The sequence below is a fragment of the Pomacea canaliculata genome, linkage group LG2 (genome assembly GCF_003073045.1).
Source record: "Pomacea canaliculata isolate SZHN2017 linkage group LG2, ASM307304v1, whole genome shotgun sequence".
In the NCBI taxonomy this organism is placed as follows: domain Eukaryota; kingdom Metazoa; phylum Mollusca; class Gastropoda; order Architaenioglossa; family Ampullariidae; genus Pomacea; species Pomacea canaliculata.
The window spans coordinates 21,085,324-21,104,266 of NC_037591.1; the positions used below are offsets into that span (position 1 = coordinate 21,085,324).

The following is an 18,943-nucleotide window of genomic DNA, read 5'->3' on the forward strand; positions in this document are numbered from 1 at the left end:
CTTCAGACATTAGATATCAATTTTTGTTCATTTTCTCCTTGGGGAAGAGGATTTTAGAAGTTTACATAATACATAAAACGCAGTTCTCCCATACTATATCTCCGTAGAGCTTCAATAAATGTGCCAGGAAGTAATGACAAGATAGTGCGATACACTTATAAACAACACTTACTCTAAATGTTTGCATGAAAATTTTCAAGTAGTTTCAAGACGCAGGAAACATTTTCAAGTAGTTTCAAGACCCAAAAGATCAACATAACAAACTTTAGAGTATAATACAGGAATTGCGTTAGAATTGACAGCTAAATCAGGAACTTCAGTGAATTATATTGCTACCTACGCCGTCCCTGTCATCATTTCGTGCCGCTACCCAATTAAGACGTGAGTCAACAACAATACTCAACTGCTGAACTACACACTGAATGCATTCACTCGCCACTTATCTACACCACACATCAGTCTCTCGTCGTTCGGAGGGTCCTCCGATATGTTTCTTACTGACACGTGAGACGTGAGACGTGAGACATTCATCTGCCCATAGACGTTATAAGCTTTAACGTCTCTGATCTGTCCCACCGTTGGTCGCTGGCTTTTCCCACCCTCCCACAAACCCGAGACGGGCACTTTGACGACCGAGTCGACTAAAGATCGTAGATTTGAAAGGAAAGAGTAGCAAGGCACTACCCCTGATATACAAAGCAACCACCGAGCGCTCCTTGTCTCCCTTATGCCCTTCACGGTTGGCTGATATAAAATAAAAACCATAAAAAAGCACTTTACTTGTCTCCAACAACTCGGTCAGTCACTTATCCTCGTTCACTCCCTGCCGTGTTAGAGTGAATGGATGAAAAAGACGTTGTTGGAGATAATCAAGTTGGTTTTAAGAAAGGTTAGTAACCTTTTGATCATATATGTTTAGCTTGTTGGATTTGATTCAGAAACGGTTTGCTTTGAATCGTAAACTATTTATTGTGGCATTTATATATTTTGAAAAAAAAATTTGACTCAATAAACAGAAATTTATTATGGCATATTTTGTTTAAAAAAGGAAGTTTCAGGCAAGTTACACAGATCCAAGAATGAGGTGTAAAGCACAGTTTACTTATTATATAACTTGTACTAAAGGAGTAAAGCAAGCGAATGAGTATAGTCATGTATTATTTTCTGTTTTTGTTAATGAATTGGAAATTAAGATGATTCAGAATGGAAAGTATGAAGCCGTCTTATCTATAGTTTACTGAGAAATGTTCAGTTTATTATTTGCAGAAGACGTTTTGATAGCTGAATCAGTTGGTTTGCAAAATCAGCTAAAATAATTTTAATATAGTTTCATCTACTTTGGACTCACGAGAAAACTGAGATAAAAGTAATATTGTAGTTTTTTGCAAGGATTGGTTCTTGGGGAAAAGAAAATGCTAGACTTGCAACAGTATTTTAATGCCTGTTGGTAGTGTTTGTAAATACCTAGTGTTGTTTTCTACTAAGCTTAGTTTTACAGCGGCATACCAGGACTTCTCAAACATAGGAAAGAAATGTTTACTTTGAATATTGAAAATTCTTAGATCCTGTACAAATAAGAGTTGAGAGTTTTGTTGTTGTTGTTTTTTGTTTGTTTTGTTGTTGTTGTTTTTTTTTTGGGGGGGGGTTTGAAAGTTTTTCATGTTCATGTCCAGCCTACAGAACTGTGGGGATTAGATGAGGCATCTCAATATTGTGAAGATGTCCACCTTTTTGCCTGGAAACTTTACCTGGGATTAGATAGGTAAACTCCAAATGATCTAAACGTAAGTTTATTTATAGCCAAATTAAAGGAATGACAAGTTTTGTGTAGATGGCAGGAATATGAAGATCACATTAATAGTAGTGAGAGGTTTTCTTTTTAGTCTACATACGGGATCTCAGGCACTGTTCAAAATATTTGGAAATGAATTTAGAGTATTATTTACTGACAGTTTTTGCTAAATTTAGATTAGGTGTGTTCATTATTGCAGTTCATTATTTTCGATATGGAGGACACACTGCATATTACCAGCTATGTTCATTATGTAGAGTAAATGAGGGAGATGAAGTTCCCATTTGTTCTCTGCTGTAAAGCCCTACAGCATTTCAGAGTAAGATGTATACAAAGAAAATGGTACATAAACCTAAACAGTTTTGTTACTGGCTTCAACAAATGAAAACAATTGTTACAAAAATTGGCATTATATCTTTTCAATGCTTTTCAATTTAGAAAGTTTATAGTAGAAGATTAATCTATGTATCTAGAAGTCATTTTGAAGTCATTGCTTGCAGTTCTAGTCTTCATATCTATGTATTTTTTTAATTTAATATTGTATAATTACTGTCGTTTGCTCCCCTTTCTTATATGATAATGGCCATTGAATGAAAAAACAATATGAATCTGGAAATCTAAATCCCTTCCGTCTTGCTTTTTGTGAACACCTTACTAGAGGTGAATTTCCCATGTATACACGGGTTGAACCGTAAAGTGGTTTATACCCTCACCATGTTATCTAAGAGGTTACGATGACACGTTAAAGTAGGGGTTGGCAAGGTACGTCCAAGGACGTCGTTGGACCCGCCCGGCTGCCAAAATGTGAAGTTCAGTAGTTTTCATGGGTTGTTGTTGTTTTTTTTTTATTCAGCTTAGGTTAATTTAATTGAAATTTAATTTATCAAGTACAACAGCGTTAGAAATCGGCATCCCATAACATCATAACACAGATAAAATTATTTATTACAAAAATAATAAATAACACAGGTGACATGTCTGACGGAGTCGTTAGAGATCATTGGGCGCCGCTGCCTTCAAAAGATTTAGAATTCAAAGAGTTTCACATTACACAATAAATTCGTGTAAGTGAACGCCATTATGTACTCAGTTGTTGTGCATTCCATTATCACTAGTTTGTTGTGTAGTCACCTGGCCTGGGCTTTTGGTATTTGACCGGCCCGCCGCATATTTAAAATTTAGAGACCGGCCCGCAAGAAGTAATTTTCCTACCCCCACCCCACTCCCTGCGTTAGAGAGATGAACTTTTTGTAGAACTTGCTATGACATGGCGTGCCTTCAATCACGACGACTGTGTTTATAGGGGACTTTAAACAACAGTAGTGACATACCTTGCAGCAACAAGAGGACCATGTGTTCAAAGGCGCTAGAGTTTTGACTGGATATCTGCGGTGTCCCCAACTTTGTTTCTGCTCTGATTGAGACGGATAAAGGTTCGGGTGAGGATATCTACTAAACAAAGAATCACGAAACACAGCTGGCAGAATCTGTGAGCTGAGTGGATACGGAAATCGAATGGGTTCGTAGCTGTTAAAAATAGTAACGATGGTAAGGATAACAGAAGTACAACTAAACACACAACACATATTAACACACAACACATGCTAAACACACAATACATACTAAACACACAACACATACTAAACACACAACACATACTAAACACACAACAAATTCTCAGATCCAGAAACTGTATCTCACATCAAACACCATCAAAGGAGACACATTTCAGAGAGCTGCCACCCTCCAGTCTTAGTTTTTTGGAGCATCATCTCGAAAAAGAACCTGGATAACTCAAAAAAGTTGAGGATTTTTGCGTTATTTCTTACACTGAATAGTAGTGAAGTTTTGTCCTTTTATTTCGGAAAGGGGTGGCGGGGACAATCAGCAAAAAGGTTTTTAAAGAACGACAATTCTGCCAGCGTTTTTATGCCAATCATTTACACCAAGATAATAATGTTCAGAAAATGTCCTCCATATGACGGAGGACCATGAAAGTGTTCAACAAGTCTTCAGCCAAGCTCAGAGGTGTCACCGTCTAAGATGACAGAGGACTTGCCGCCAAGGCTCTCAGTGTGAAAGCACCAATGAGACGTGTAGTCAAGCCTCGCGTACAGCCGTCCTCAGGTCTACTCCAAGAATATATATAAATATTGAGGTGCAAAAAAGTGGAATTTCTAAAAAGTGAGGAACCATAACTACACTTTCTCGTCACGATCAGTGTTAGATATCGTTGCGCCTAAGCGAACACCTAACCTTTTCTTGCCGATGACGTAGAAGGCACGTTACCATGGAGCTACCCGTATCCGGGTTGCACAACACAGGTGATATAACATTGCACCCGCCACGCAACACCAACGCTGGGAGACAGGACATTTTTTCGTGTGGATTATTTCGTTTTTTCGGAATAACTGGTAAGAGCAACAAGTTCTAATATGAACACGACAATCGTGGAATAACTTACACTACCAGCAATTAAACTGTAATGTATTTATATCTGTTTATTTATAGTAGCTTTCTTTCACCTATGTGTAAGTTCATAGAGTTAATTTTATTTTATAGGTAGATATATAATTTTATTTCTTAATTTTTAAAGATCAAAGTGATAAAATAAATTTGCTTATATATTTTTTTCTTTTTTTGTATTTCCGTTTCTTCAGTTTTAAAACGTTCCGTCTTCAGCCAGTTCGCCTTGTAATTTATTTCCCTTCTCTAGTAAGTGGTGGAAAGAATAAACGCGCTTAGCACGTCCGCATTAAATGTACATTGTTTCGCGAATTTTTATGATTATTATTATGATTATGATTATTATCATTATTATTATCTCCACACAATGTTGTCAAAGTTTGGCCCCAGACGTGCATTGATTTCCAGGACGACACCCAGCAGTAGTACGAGTCAGTCGATTTCCTTAATGGAAATGTGCATCCGTTGTTAAGTTCTTGCAACCAAAATAAACTTTTGTCTTCAACTAGTTCGCCCGGTCTGGCCTGTCACTGTCTTTGCTTCCCTTTTCTATGATACAAAGCATACTTGTGATCATTAAAGGTCAACAGGAGTGCTGCGGCATTTTTTTTAATGATCGGAGCAAAGTGATTTTAAAATAATAATTCCCAAAGTATGAGTACAAAATTAAGCTTAATTTTCAAGAGTTAGTGTGATCTTGATCATGATGCTGAGCGTTATGTTTCTTCTATTTTTTTTTAATTGGCATTCTCACCTGCCACTAGGGATTTCAATCAGTGCATTTTTATTTTATATTTAGAACTGACTGCTGATAATGACATTTTGCCATTAACATATAATAATATAGCATACAAATTTGATATATATTTGTAAAAACCTATTTCTTCCTCACTTAGTTGCATGAAAAATTTACTATTTACTTACACGTATTTCCGTGTATTCTGCTCTTACGTCTGTCACCCTCAATTCCATTTTATCTTTTTGGAGCAGTACATCAATGGTGTCCTCACGCTATCAGTTGTTTTTAGCATTGTGCTGGATAAGACTGATGATGTGTTTGTGACTGTCACGATGGTACTTGTAGACCTAAACGGTATAGGAAGTGTCGATGTTGTATCTCGGGTGCTTGATCTTTGTTTAAGCTTTTAACCAGCAATCAGTTGGTTTTATCAACTCTAGTCTTTGTGCTTTAGTCCAGTTGGCATTCGTGTAGGAAGATCTCTTTATTTTACTGAAAGTCCAAGAATTGTCTGTACTGTATAAGTGACTGAATAACAACCGCTTTTGAAATGTTTTGAGCAAATTCTTGAGTACGGTGTGGAGATGAAGTCCGCATGGCACGTTTAAACAAAGCAGAGATATGGATAAACACACCTCTGAATAAAGTTAATCCACTGGTGTTTGTAGCCAGTATTTTTAGGAAATGACCATGAGTACAAACTAACTTCATCTAAGTAACGACGAGAACATTCAGCAACGGCACATTGAGTCCTGGTTTGTTTTGTTCTGTTTTTTTTTCTTTTATCGAGGATTGCATATTTTCTCTTCAAATTTAGCTCATGCAGAAGATACTATTTTTAGAAATACTTTTCTTTCATCACTTCCTGTTTTGTTGACAATCCAGGTGTAATTAAGAGAAAAAAAACATTGATATCACATTTTCGTAACTCTTCGTCATAAAATACAACCCAAATATGTTTATGTGATACTCGTGATACTTTCTGCTTTATTTCCAGCGCTTTGCTCCTCGCGCTCGTGTTAGACTTTAATTGCTGATAACATTAAACCTTACCTGTAACAACATAGACGCGCTTAGGTAACACTTCACAATGTCTTCAAGTCCTCGGCTTTCTCCAGCGTCTCTCGACTCGTCACCCTTTTAACAGATATTGCAGGCGCACTACTCCCTTCTTTCCTGCTTACTGTTGATAGCATCACCTGCCAATTTTGTTATCCTTAGTATGGAATTCACAAAAGTCCTTAATACTTTCTACAGAAAAAATATCCTGCTAGGTCCTGTACATTTCCACTGAATGTACCCTTGGTTCACACCTTAACTAACTGTGTCTAAACGTTTGAATTTCACTGTGACTGAATCTCTGAGTTAAGTTCATTGAGGTTACTTTCCCCCAAAGTGCGTCCTTATTCTTATTATTATACTCCTTACCTTTTCTGAAAGCACCTGCCCCTCACAACTAGATCATTCATCGCTATGGCAACAGTAACTCTCTGGTCGAACTGCGGGGCATTATTGAGAGCCCACACTGCAAAATCTTGCCACTCACCAGCAACAGGACGGACTACACCCAGACTTGGCCTTTCTCCAACGTTCAGTATGGCGGGTGGTATTGTGGCAGCAACAAAGCCAAACGCGCAGGCAGTGTCAATGGCGGCTCAAAGTTCATATCATTCAGATTCGAGCTCTTTATTATTAATTCAAGCTCTTTAGGATTTGAAGAACAGTGACATTATTACGGAGTTTACAAGCCTCCTCTGCAATTCTCAGCATCAAAACTCTAATCGAGACAAGGATTTTTTATGTGGTAGATGCATGGCACTTTTTCTTGAAACTAAGATGTGTTCTTCTACATGAACAATAGCAGCATGATGATGATGATGATGATGAAATGACGCCATGTGCCATCTTTCTGACTGCTTGAAGATACGAGCCAGATAGTGGCAGATGTGGTGAACCAGTAATTTTATTTGCCTGGTTGATGATTCTGGATAACCTTGCCTTGTCTTTGACAAGGAGGTGACCATACCAGGCGGAGATGATAAATGTCAGGATGCTTTCAACAAGAGACCTGTAAGCAGTCTCATGCACCCCAGAGCTGACATTGAAGCTGTGGAGTTTCCTCAGAAGGTGCAGCCTTTGCTGGGCCTTTTTGTATACTTGGTTCACGTGATCACTAAAGGATGGCCTTCCATCTATCACTGTACAAAGGTACTTAAAACTGGCAGCCCTCTGTACCTGCTGTCCTTTGATTTGGATTGGTGGGGAGAGAGGCGTACTGCCATCTCTTCCATCGTGTGTTCTTCCAAAGGCCATCTCTTCCGTTTTCTCAACACTCAGTTCCAGGAAGCTACGGTCAAACCATTTATTATTTATCTACGAGGACTTCAATTTTTGTTCTTTTGCGCCTCGGGGAAGGGGATATTTAGAAATTTACATTAGACATATCACCCATACTATTTCCTCGTAGATAAATAATAAATGTGTCAGGAAATAAACATAAGACTGTTCTATACACTTATAAACAACACTTACTCTAAATTTTTGCATGAAAATTTTCAAGTAGCTTGAAGGTACAAGAGTAAGTCCCCCAAAAAATAAAGATAACGTAATTTAGAGTATAACGTGAATTACTAATACAGTGTTAGACTTGACAGCTAAATCATGAACTTTAATGAATTATATTGCTACCTAAGCATACCTTCATCATTTCGTACCGCTACCCAAATAAGACGTGAGTCAACAGCAATACTCAACTGCTACCCTACACATTGCACCATTCACTCGCCACTTATCAACACCACTCATCAGTCTCTTGTCACACGGAGGGTCCTCCGATATGTTTCTTAGACACGTGAGACGTGAGACATTGATCTGTCCCACCGTTAGTCGATGGCCTTTCCAACCCTCACAGAAACTCGAGACGTGCACTTTGCTGACCAAATCGAATAAATATCGTATATTTGAAAGAGTAGTAAGGCACAGTCCCTGATATAGAAAGCAACCACCGAGTCACGGCAAGCGCCCCTTGTGTATTCCTTTTACCCTTCACGGTTGGCCAATACAAAAGAAAAAAAAAATCACTACTTCTCTCCAGCAGCTCGGCCATTCACTTATCCTCGTTCATTCCCTTCCCTTTTAGAGTGAATGGATTAAAAACATAGTGGAGAGTATCAAGTTGGTTTTAAAAAAGGTTCCTAAACTTTTGATCATATGTTTACCTTGTTGGGTTTGATCCAGAAATAGTTTGCTTTGAATCCGGAACTATATGTGGCATTTATATACTTTGAAAAAATATTTGACTCAATAAGTAGAAATTTATTATGGCATATTTTGTTTTAAAAATGGAGTTTCAGGCAAGTTATACAGAGCCATCAAAGCTAAATATAATAATGTAAAATTAAGAATGAGGTGTAGACTGTAGAGCACAGTTTACTGATTATATAACTTGTATTAAGGGAGTAAAACAAGTGAATGAGTGTAGTCTTGTATTATTTTCTGTTTTTTGTTAATGAATTGGCAATTAAGATAATTCAGAATGGAAAGCATGAAGCTTTCTTATCTATAGTTTACTGAGAAATGTTCAGTTTATTATTTGCAGATGATGTTGTTTTGATAGCTGAATCAGTGACTGGTTTGCAAAATCAGCTAAAATAATTTTAATATAGCTTCATCTACCTTGGATCTACAAGAAAACTTAGATAAAAGTAATATTGTAGTTTTTTGCAAGGATTGGTTCTTGTGGAAAAGAAAATGCTAGACCTGCAATAGTATTTTAATGCCTGTTGGTAGTGTTTATAAATACCTAGTGTTGTTGTTTTCTACTAAGCTTAGTTTTACAGCGGCATATCAGGACTTCGCAAGCAGAGGAAAGAAAGGTTTACTTTGAATATTGAAAATTCTTAGATCCTATAGTAATAAGAGTTGATGTGTTTTTTTAAAGGTTTTTTTATGCTTGTGTTCAGAACTGTGGGGATTAGATAAGGCATCTCAATATTGTGAAGAAGTCCCCCTTTTTTGCCTTAAAACTTTACCTGGGATTAGATAGACATACTCAAATGATCTAGTCTATGGAGAATTTCATAGATACTGTCATGTGGTAACTTTGATAACCAATAACAGTAAATTCAGTGACTAGATGTATTTGTTAATTGTTTGTGTTAAGTGCATCGAGGTCACTTTCCCCATACTCAGGAAAGTGCGTTCTTGTTCTAATTATTATACGCCTTACCTTTTCTGAAAGCACCTGCTCCTCATAACTAGATCATTCATCGCTATGGCAACGATAGCTCTATGTTTGAAGTGCGGGGAATTATTGACAGCACACGACTGCGAAATTAGGTCACTCACCAGAAACAGGGTGGACTACACCCAGATTTGACCTTTCTCCAACGCCCAGTATGGCGGGTGGTATTGTGGCAGCAACAAAGCCAAACGCGCAGGCAGTGTCAATGGCGGCTCAAAGTTCATGTCACTCAGATTCGAGCTCTTTATTATTAATTCAAGCTCTTTAGGATTTGATGAACAGTGACATTATTCCGGAGTTTACAAGCGTCCTGCAGTTCTTAGGATCAAAACTCTAATGCAGACATGTTTTTTCCTGTGGTAAATGCATGGCACTTTTTCTTGAAACTAAATGTGTTCTTCTCCATGAACAATAGCAACATGATGATGATGAGGAGGAGGAGGAGGACTACGAGGACGACGACGATGATGATTTGCAGAGGCGAGCTCAATGGTCAGACAGTGCAGAAAATTTTCATCGAGGAAGCAAAACAAATTAAAAATAATCTCACTATTTAATTTATATATATATATCACCGTAAGAGACATATTTGTATATGCCTGGTTTGGAAAAAGCTTGCATTTTTTAACGTTTATATTTTGATAGTGCTTTTTTGATAGGCCACATTTGAAACATATTCTTCCACCTTTTTTCCCTTATGCCAAAAACCTTTTTTTAAAATTTTTGTGTCAATTTATCCATCACCTGTCCTCCCACCTTCTTTTTAAGATGGTCACAACATTCAAGCTTTTGTGTGGTTGCACTGGATTTGAGTTCGAAAATTCTGACATTCTGAAGTGTTCCTCTTCTTCTCTGCACAATAGCAACGGGGCTCAACATAAATTATTGTAACAGTTGACAGAAAAGCATTTTTCGTTCCGAAAATAGTTCATTCTCTAGCACTCTCAAAACTGCTGGTGCACTATTTTTTTCTGCTGACTTTCTTTTGCTGTAGTCCCCATGTTTTCCTCTGTCACAAGTTTGATTGAAGTTTCAAGAACCAGTTTTTTTTCTTGAAATGAAGTGGTCACATTCATGTCACCTAAATTTATTTCCCCTCGAGCCCCATCTTCATTTTCCCAGCTCTACATATTAATTAGGAAACGCTTATTAACTTCAAAGTCTTTCGTCTCGCTGTTATTTGTTGATTGATATTTCTAATAAAATTAAAACTGACTGACTGTCCACTGACGAGAAATATGAAGTCTGATGATTGTAATAAGACGAACGTACACTTACCTTGCATACGCACGACGTATTACACACACACAACGCTTGACAAGCTCCCGGAGATGAGGATGAAAAGATTTGTAGGTGAATAGAATCGAAGAGGCACAAGTTCAGAGGAATGTCCCTGAGAGAGTCATGGCGGACGAAGACCGTTGTTTTTCACAGCTCACTCGGCCATAGAGAAAAACTCATTTTTTATACATGACGTCTTTTTCTTGTGACGTGGAACTAATGACGCACACAAAACATGGAGGAAGTCGTAGTCCGCAGACGTCTTGATCTCTTTTGCAATAAATCTAGGTTTCATTGCCTGCTGTGCTGTACATCTTTTGTTAAAAATGTGTTGTTATTCCTTTAAATGTTCCAGCAATTTGCTTCTCCAAAATGTTCACTGCAATGCCCAAATTATTTATCTGCTTTATGCTAAAATGCGGCTTGATTGTGCTCTTTGAAATCTGACATTATTTCCCGACAAATTAATCTCTCAGCCTTATCCCGAACATCAGTGAAAAATTACCCTGTTGCCTACTCTTTGAATTTTAGACACTTTCTATATCATTTGTGTCATTACGCTTTCACAACACATGTAATGGATGTGGCTAGAAGCACGAGATGGCCAGAACTCGATTTGTGCACTGATTTACCTATCCTGTATTTCTAATGGACTGCTGACAGCCAAGACTGGCACAAGAAACCACTCATGATGATTTTCAGAAAATGGAAAAACTTGCGAATAGATCGAAACTTTTTTTTTTCTTCGGTTCATGCATACAGTGGGACGATCGTACAACAGTTAATTACCGACCCCCCATACTTGTAAAGATTTCATTGAAATTCTCCCAGTAAATAAGAAACATACAGTGCGTTCTATTTTATGAAGAGTCAAAAGGCGCAATGGACGCCTGAGTAAGAGGTAGTTACGTAGCAATATAAACATTCTGACCATGAGTGGTCCTGCTTCCCTCCCTCGAGAGAAATTAAAAAACACCCTGGATGTTTTATGTCACATAAACCTTCAGCGTCTTGACAAATTATAGGGTGGCGTCATAATGATGTACCAAACTGTTTGCTATTCCTTGTATGCAATCTCTTTTTCTGTTTTTTTTTTCTCTCTCTCTCTCTCTTTCGGCAAGTTACCTCAGGAGGGCCGATCTGGTGACTCGAGGGAGGCGTTACAAGCGCCGTAGCTTTTATTTCCTGCTTCCATTCAAATTCGAGACGGATTCCGATTCCCATGATTCGTTAACCCACTGCTCGCTTATTACAGACAACGTGTTCTTACATTTCAGGAACCAAAAGACCTGAGAAGAAAGTAGAGACATGTATCAGAGGTATACCCAAAAATGAAGATAGGGAAGAAAAAACAGATATCCGTTGCGTTCGTCTTGCTTCTGATGCTCGTGGGACTGAAATATTCCTATGAAAGCTGGACGATCGTGATGCCTTTGATTGTCCATCTCTGGCCAGAGCCAGTCGAGTCAATGCATGTAGATGTCCAAGACGTTTTGAACTGCATGGCGTACGGGCACTGGGAAACCCGCAATCTTTCACCCGCCGAGCACAGTGAGATAACACTTTTCTACGACCAGGTAAAGGTGTCCTACCAGTTCATCTTACATCCACACTTACATCCACAGTTCATCTTACATCCACTCTCAGCGACAGGCTGCAACTAGATGTAACCTGTCAAGCTAGCGACATACATCTGATCCAAGAGAAGGTGTGCTAACCAGATAGACTATTTGGTTTTCTTTCTAGAGCTTTTAGCTGTGTCTTGTTTATCACCATACTCATCACTCTCCTCCCACTTCCAAAAAGAAGAAAAACATTTTAAGAACAAAAAGAAAAAATAATAAAATGCATTGAAAAAATTCAGAACAATCTGGTTTGCTCTTAATTTAAACAAATACATTAACACCATATGAAACATTTTTTTTTTTTTGCCTTTTCCTTAAATTTAACTTACATTTTTATAATTTTAATTGGAGAGTGACGGACATTTCTAATATATACCTATGCTCTCTCGTTGAAAGATTCGTAAAGAAAAGACAATCCCGACCAACCTTCAGCGTCCTGACAAACTGTGTGGTAATGTCACCTTCCCAAACGTTGTGTACCGAGCTCTGTGTGACCCTAACGGCGACACCCCTTGCTGCTACAACAACGTCTGCACCAACAAAACACAACATCAGTGCACCTGCACAGACTGTCGTGACACACGTCAACCTATCCATGCGGAGTACGCCACCTGGAGGCCATCAGACCCCACCTGTCAGCTCCGACACCTGTCTCACAACGAGATTTGTGAGTTGCTAGATGGCGCCACTCTCTATTTCATCGGGGACTCGTTCGTAAGACACGTCTTCACGGCCTTCCTACTGGCAGCCAGGAACAACGAAACCCACGGAGCGATGGCCAAAAATACACCTGCGGGTAGGTATCGGCATTCCACATTCGAGAACGACACTTAAATTAATTTAAAGTACAGGGATATGGATTTTTAATATAGCCGATCTTTTGGAAAACACGGTGCAACAACACTCGTAATGTCAGTCATCATAGTGGGCACTTCTAGGTACCGTGTACCATTACCTGAAGAATTCGTCTTAGGACCTCTTAATGTCTGCATCTAGTAATTTATTCTTGTCATTGTCTTGACACACGTGCAGGTATTTGCTTTCCTTCTATGCTGTCTCAATTATTTGTCATCACAAATGAAACAGTATTCTCGGTGAATAACTTGTGTCCAAGCAAGATAATTAGTGACGAGACATAGAGAATTCAAATCGCCTAGGAGCACAAACTTATCTCTTTTGCTCCACTCCATGACCTCTATTTTACGATGTAGAAATGTATTTTTCCAAGATTAAAACCTTTCCCGTCTACATTAACACGTTTATAGAGCATTAAATAAGTGCACTTAAAGACTTTTTTTATCACAGTGGATGAGACACTTCAGGCTTTAGTTGATGGGGAAAACTATCATAAAGCTTATATCTACTGTTGTGTCCTCCTGAAAGGACTTCCATTAAGGAACAGTCATTATCATCATGAACATTGTTATTAGCCGTAGTAGTCATTGTCATTTTATTCTTCTGTCATATTCTCGGTATAAGATCCTAGCGATCACAAAACAAAATTTATACTGTGTGATATAAATACTACATCAGCGCAAATGTCGAAACATTATTTTTTCGTAGATCTGCGGTCCTCGTGTGCCGGCCTCTTCATGTTCACAGAAAAAGTGTGCCGACTTCACGTGGACTCAGACACCAATGTGTGCAACAACACAGCCAAAGTCAAGCTACTTTACTACTACAGCTCTGGCTCCGCTTCATCAGTCCACGACGCCATCATCGGATTGAACAACGTCAACCGCAGCATCGTCTTCTTGGGAATGGGCATCCACGACCACTTCAACGAAGAGAAGGTCCAGAAACAGGTTCTTCTCCCCCTTTTGCAGAAAATGAACTCGTCCAGCATGACTTATTCGAAACTTGTTTGGATGGGGATCCACTCACCAGGCTTGCTCGGTTCACCCAACTTTCCCTATCAGAGTTATGAAGCTGTTAAGCGATACAACAAATTTATTGGTCAGTTCCTGAGAGAGTGGCACGTGCCAATATTTGAAGCCTTTAACCTGACGGACGGTACGGCCAGCTTCGATGGCGAGCACTACGGACTTGGAGTGAACAGAGTCAAAGTGCAGATACTTTTGAACTATCTTTTAGAATTACGAAAGAAGCAGATGTGGTAAATGGAATTCACAAATTGATCTTATATTCCTAAACACTACACTAATGTGCAAAGTTTTACATATACTGTATTAACATTGCAATCTATCCCCACTCTCCTTTTGACTCAAGATGGCGGCGGGGTGTACTCTCACCATTACCTATGGGCAACAAAACCTGTGAAGTGGTACACCATCTCCGGAAAAAGTTCCCCTGGAACTATCATCGCAACAAACCTTACACCTGGATTCCAAGGCTTTCTTTGAATGTTTTTTTAGAAAATTGTTTTTCCCAAAGGACAGAGACACAAATAGAGCAAGGGTAAGACTGTTGACAATATGGCGGTAAGTGCCTCTTTCGTCTCTATGTTCACATTCTGACCGGAGTCTGTGGCTACAGTCACCTGGTAGGCAACTATGAGCCTTAACACGAAGGCCCGCCTCGCCCAAAGTCTCCCCTATATCCAGGACGACGCATTCGGGAAACAGATACTAAACACCCTTGATCTTATCCAAAAAAAAACTTTCAAGACCCAACAGCGGTATTTAGCAGCCTGGCATTTTGTTCTGCACCAATGTTATGGGTACCAAGGCTGGGGAACATCAGCCAAAAAGTCTCATAGCACAGTGGACTATGGCACCTTCACAGCCCTCTACCCTCCCCCCTATTATATTATTATATTTCACATTCCAGCGCGACCCAATGCTACCGCAGGCAGCGCAACAACAGATAACAGTCGCGGCAGGCCTGCCATCAGCCCACTCACCCCCCAGTCATCTGACGTAAGCGATTATCCACCTCCCCTGCCTCATACAAGCCTCAAGCATAGATCTCGTCCACTCCCCTCCCCACGCAATAATCTTCCCCTCCCCCTCACTCCTCCAGCTCTTGTCCGAAACATGACACCCACCCCACTCCTGTCCTCCGAGCAACAACTGTCAGCCGCAAGCGGACAAACAGCAAACGGCGGTGTCTTCCCTCCTACTCCTTTTTCTAAGGAAGGCAAATTGAAGCTAACAACCACAAACAACAACCCATTACAATGGCTCTGATACTGGGTGATTCTGTCGTCGCTGGCATGTATTAATGCAGGATGCCATTGACAGGGAACCCTTCCAGGTACTATCGCTATCTGGCCTAACCAAAAGCAAATTGTTGACGGCCCTAAGAGACCAAAATTCCCAGAAGCTCACACAAAACAATCACCTACCGCTCCTTAAAAACTTTGTGGAATCTATATTTCTTGCTGATGTATACAACTCTCCCCTACAAAAATGATATTACAAACCCCGAGGACGCAGTCACTTACTGGCACAACCAGTTTCTAATAATATACAATAGGCATGTACCGTTGTAGACCAAACGTATTAAACACAACATGAAGCTCGCTTGGTTCGATACAGCACTTACATCTAAGGTGGAACAATAGCTAAATAATATTAATGACGATCATTTTTCTCGCGCCTTATTTGTTGACTTTGCTAACGCCTTTGATGTTATAGATCATAATCTGCTTATCAGAAAATTATAATTATATAAACTAAGTACCGGCAACACCAAACTCATTACTTCCTTTCTCGATAATCGAACTCGCATAGACTCTCTCTACTATTTTCCTCCAATAACATCAGAACTACTCCAAAACTTAATATTCCCATTCCTAGACTAGACCTTTTGAAATCAAGTCTGAAATACTCAGGGAGCGTGCTGTGGAACAGCCTCCCTCTTCATCTTAGGCAATGTTACTCCCTGAACTGTTTTACACGCCATCTACAGAAATACATTCAAGAAAATTAGATGAGGCCTCTAGAGATACCTCCCAATTCCAGGAAACCTTGTAAACATACATTTTTCTTAACCACCACTTTTGCAGATATTCACCTTCCACTCTCCTTTGATACCTTCCCTTATGTTTACTACTAATTATTCTCATAATACCTAATTACTTCAATTACTTAGTTTATTCTTTCCCCGTAAAGGGTGAGGGCTAAATGGAAAAAAAGCATTTTCTTGCTTATTTTACCTCTCGTTAATAAAGAATTGTCATTGTCATTGTCATTGTCATTGTCTCCTCGTCCCAGTTTATGAAATCCTAAGTGACTGGACCGATTATAGAATGAGTTTTGATAGCATGTTGATTAGAGGGAAAAGCGCAATATTTTGCAATATTTTTTGAATACATGAATACTTTTATGGCTCTTTAATCAGTTTTGAGGATTCCATCATGCTTATACGTACTAAGACGTTCTCGGTTCATTTGCAATCCCAATCACCTGTACTTTCCATCCACAATTCTTTTGGATGTGCAGAGAGATATGATGGTCAGTTAGAGACATTTTTACCCTGATATCTGTTTAGTTTAAATTATTTTTGATTGAATTGTACATCTATATTGAGTGCTTGAGAAAACATGTTAGCAAACAGGATGTAGACATGTGAAGTGTAGAGTGAAAGATATGACAGATAAAATTATTACAGATTATGACATATAAAGTTACGATAGATAAAATATAACAGAGAACATTACGAAAAAAAAGGTGTAGAGAAAGGATTTGTTTGTGTTGGCAGAATGGAAGAATTCGGACGAAATTTTAAAATAATAACAGGATGTATCGTGAAGGTGACCGTTCACTTGGATATTGAAGATATCGTTTTCAAAGTAGTATCTGGACATAATCTATACTTTTGAGTGATAAAAGTAACAAAATAAAACACAATAATATAGGGCTACGTATCAATAAATTTCAAGAAAAGCTATTAAACGCTTTTTAAGACAACAAGTAATAGTTAGCCAGGCATTTCTGTAATTTGTATACAGTAGTAAATCTTCTCTGAAAACGTATATTACCAAGTGTATCTGCCTTTATGGACCGCTTCTGACATGTGTAAATGATAGCAATTCATAAAGATGCTAATTGGTCTGTAAAAGTAAAAATAAAATCTCCAATTGTTTATAAACTGTTGATGTTTTCCTTTCTTTAAAATGCAGGTGATGCTTTGTTACAGACGATCATAGTTCAGCAAGCGCCTTAAAGCACAAATATTATTTAATAAAGTCTTGTTGAGCGGTCAGGAACCAAAATTAGCTTCTGAACAGTTTGACTGCTCGTATGGAAGAAAGAAAAAAAAAGGAAAATTATTAATTTGTTGAACCCATATAAAGAAGCAGTGCGCCCATTTGCAGGTCTTTTTCTTTTGTTGAACGAAAGATACACAAAATGTCTTCAGTCATCGCGGACATCACTGTACTATTGCTGGATGCAGACGACCTAAGGCTCCAAGTTTATGTGTATATTTCCCTAATCGGTAAGAAGACAGAGATTGTATTATATTCCTCTACAACTCAGCCAAAGTACTATCAGCACTTTGCACCATGTTTGGTGAAGTAAGAAATATGTTGTACAAGAATATGTAGGTTTGGGGGAACACACCAGACTTAAAGATACGATATGACTAGGGATAGAAGAGGGACTAGCATCACATGGGTACATCAATGCCATAACACATTCATACCTTCTCCACCAGACAGGCCTTCAGAGTCTTCGCCATAACAGCATGATGTCCCAGGGAAACAGTCGAGCAGTACTGTCTACTCATGACACGGAGATTTTTGCTATCTACATGAACAGTGTCATGGAGCAGTTCTAATAATGATATCTAATGCCATGAAACAGTTAGTTCTAATGCTGATATCTAATAAGCAGGATCGTGGTCAGTTCTTGTACACCTGGTTCATCACCTAGCTGGAGGCAAAGCCATAATCTCAAATAAACATGAACATATTTCAGGATCAAAGACGTGTTCAGGTTTGTTTAATATCAATGCTGCTATTTTGTGATATTATGAAAGGTTAGTGAGGATACCCCACCACCACCACAAAAAAAGCAAACCTTCGCAGGCTGTTTTCACACATGCAAATACACAGACACATGGACTAAAAAAACTTCAATAACATCACAATGACAACGCGCCAGTCTCAACAGCTGTATTCATGTTAAATGAGTTGAGCAGAAACATTATATTTTCTTGTGATACCTGAACCGTGTGATCGTGACTGGGTAACTGCCTGACTGAGCACAAGACGGGGACCTGCGTGCCGACTGTCAGGTCAGAAAGTGCAAGCGCGCACACACACACACACATACACACATGCTCCTTACTGCTGAGCGACGTGAGCTCAACATTCTGAAAACCAAATAAAGGTTAAGGTGTAACTAAGAACGATTAAGTTGTAATAAATTATGTGTGATCAACGAGACAGTATTAGCAGTTACAGATTAAACTGCCATAAACTAACCATTGAGTGTATGTGTGTGTGAATAAAAGATGCAGATGTGAGAAGGATAGCCCTAAGTCCCCCGAGGGGAAAGGGGACACTTCAGCTGGCTCGTTCACCCGACTTTCGCCCTCTCACACCCACTCACCAGCCTGTTCGCACGTCCGCGCGCGTACACACTGGTAATCACACTCACCCACATACGCAAACACAGCCGACAACACAGTCAACAAATTATAATCACAAAACATTTAGAAAGAAATGAGGTTGAATACAATAAAACACACTATGGAGATACCAATAAACTACCCGACATCAGGTTAATGAAATTGAAACAAAGCGAAAAACACTTTCCTCACAGTCCGGTACGCTTCGTCCTCTCCAGGCTTGTTCATGACATCGTTGCTGGTTCGGCCAACCAAGA

General features: G+C 39.0%; 1 protein-coding gene across 2 annotated transcripts; it reads left to right on the top strand.

The window, feature by feature from the left end:
- The first annotated feature begins 59 nt into the window (after positions 1 to 59).
- LOC112556764 lies at positions 60 to 16,141 on the top strand. Of its 2 annotated transcripts, none has more exons than XM_025226108.1 (4): positions 60 to 889; positions 11,799 to 12,098; positions 12,543 to 12,942; positions 13,710 to 16,141. In XM_025226108.1, the coding sequence occupies exons 2-4, from the start codon at positions 11,853 to 11,855 to the stop codon at positions 14,264 to 14,266; spliced, it is 1,203 nt and encodes a 400-aa protein (XP_025081893.1). In that variant the 5' UTR covers positions 60 to 889; positions 11,799 to 11,852; the 3' UTR covers positions 14,267 to 16,141. The 2 variants fall into 2 exon arrangements, with proteins under 2 accessions (XP_025081893.1, XP_025081892.1); XM_025226107.1 differs by lacking the exon at positions 60 to 889 and adding an exon at positions 3,085 to 4,206.
- Positions 16,142 to 18,943: the final 2,802 nt, after the last annotated feature.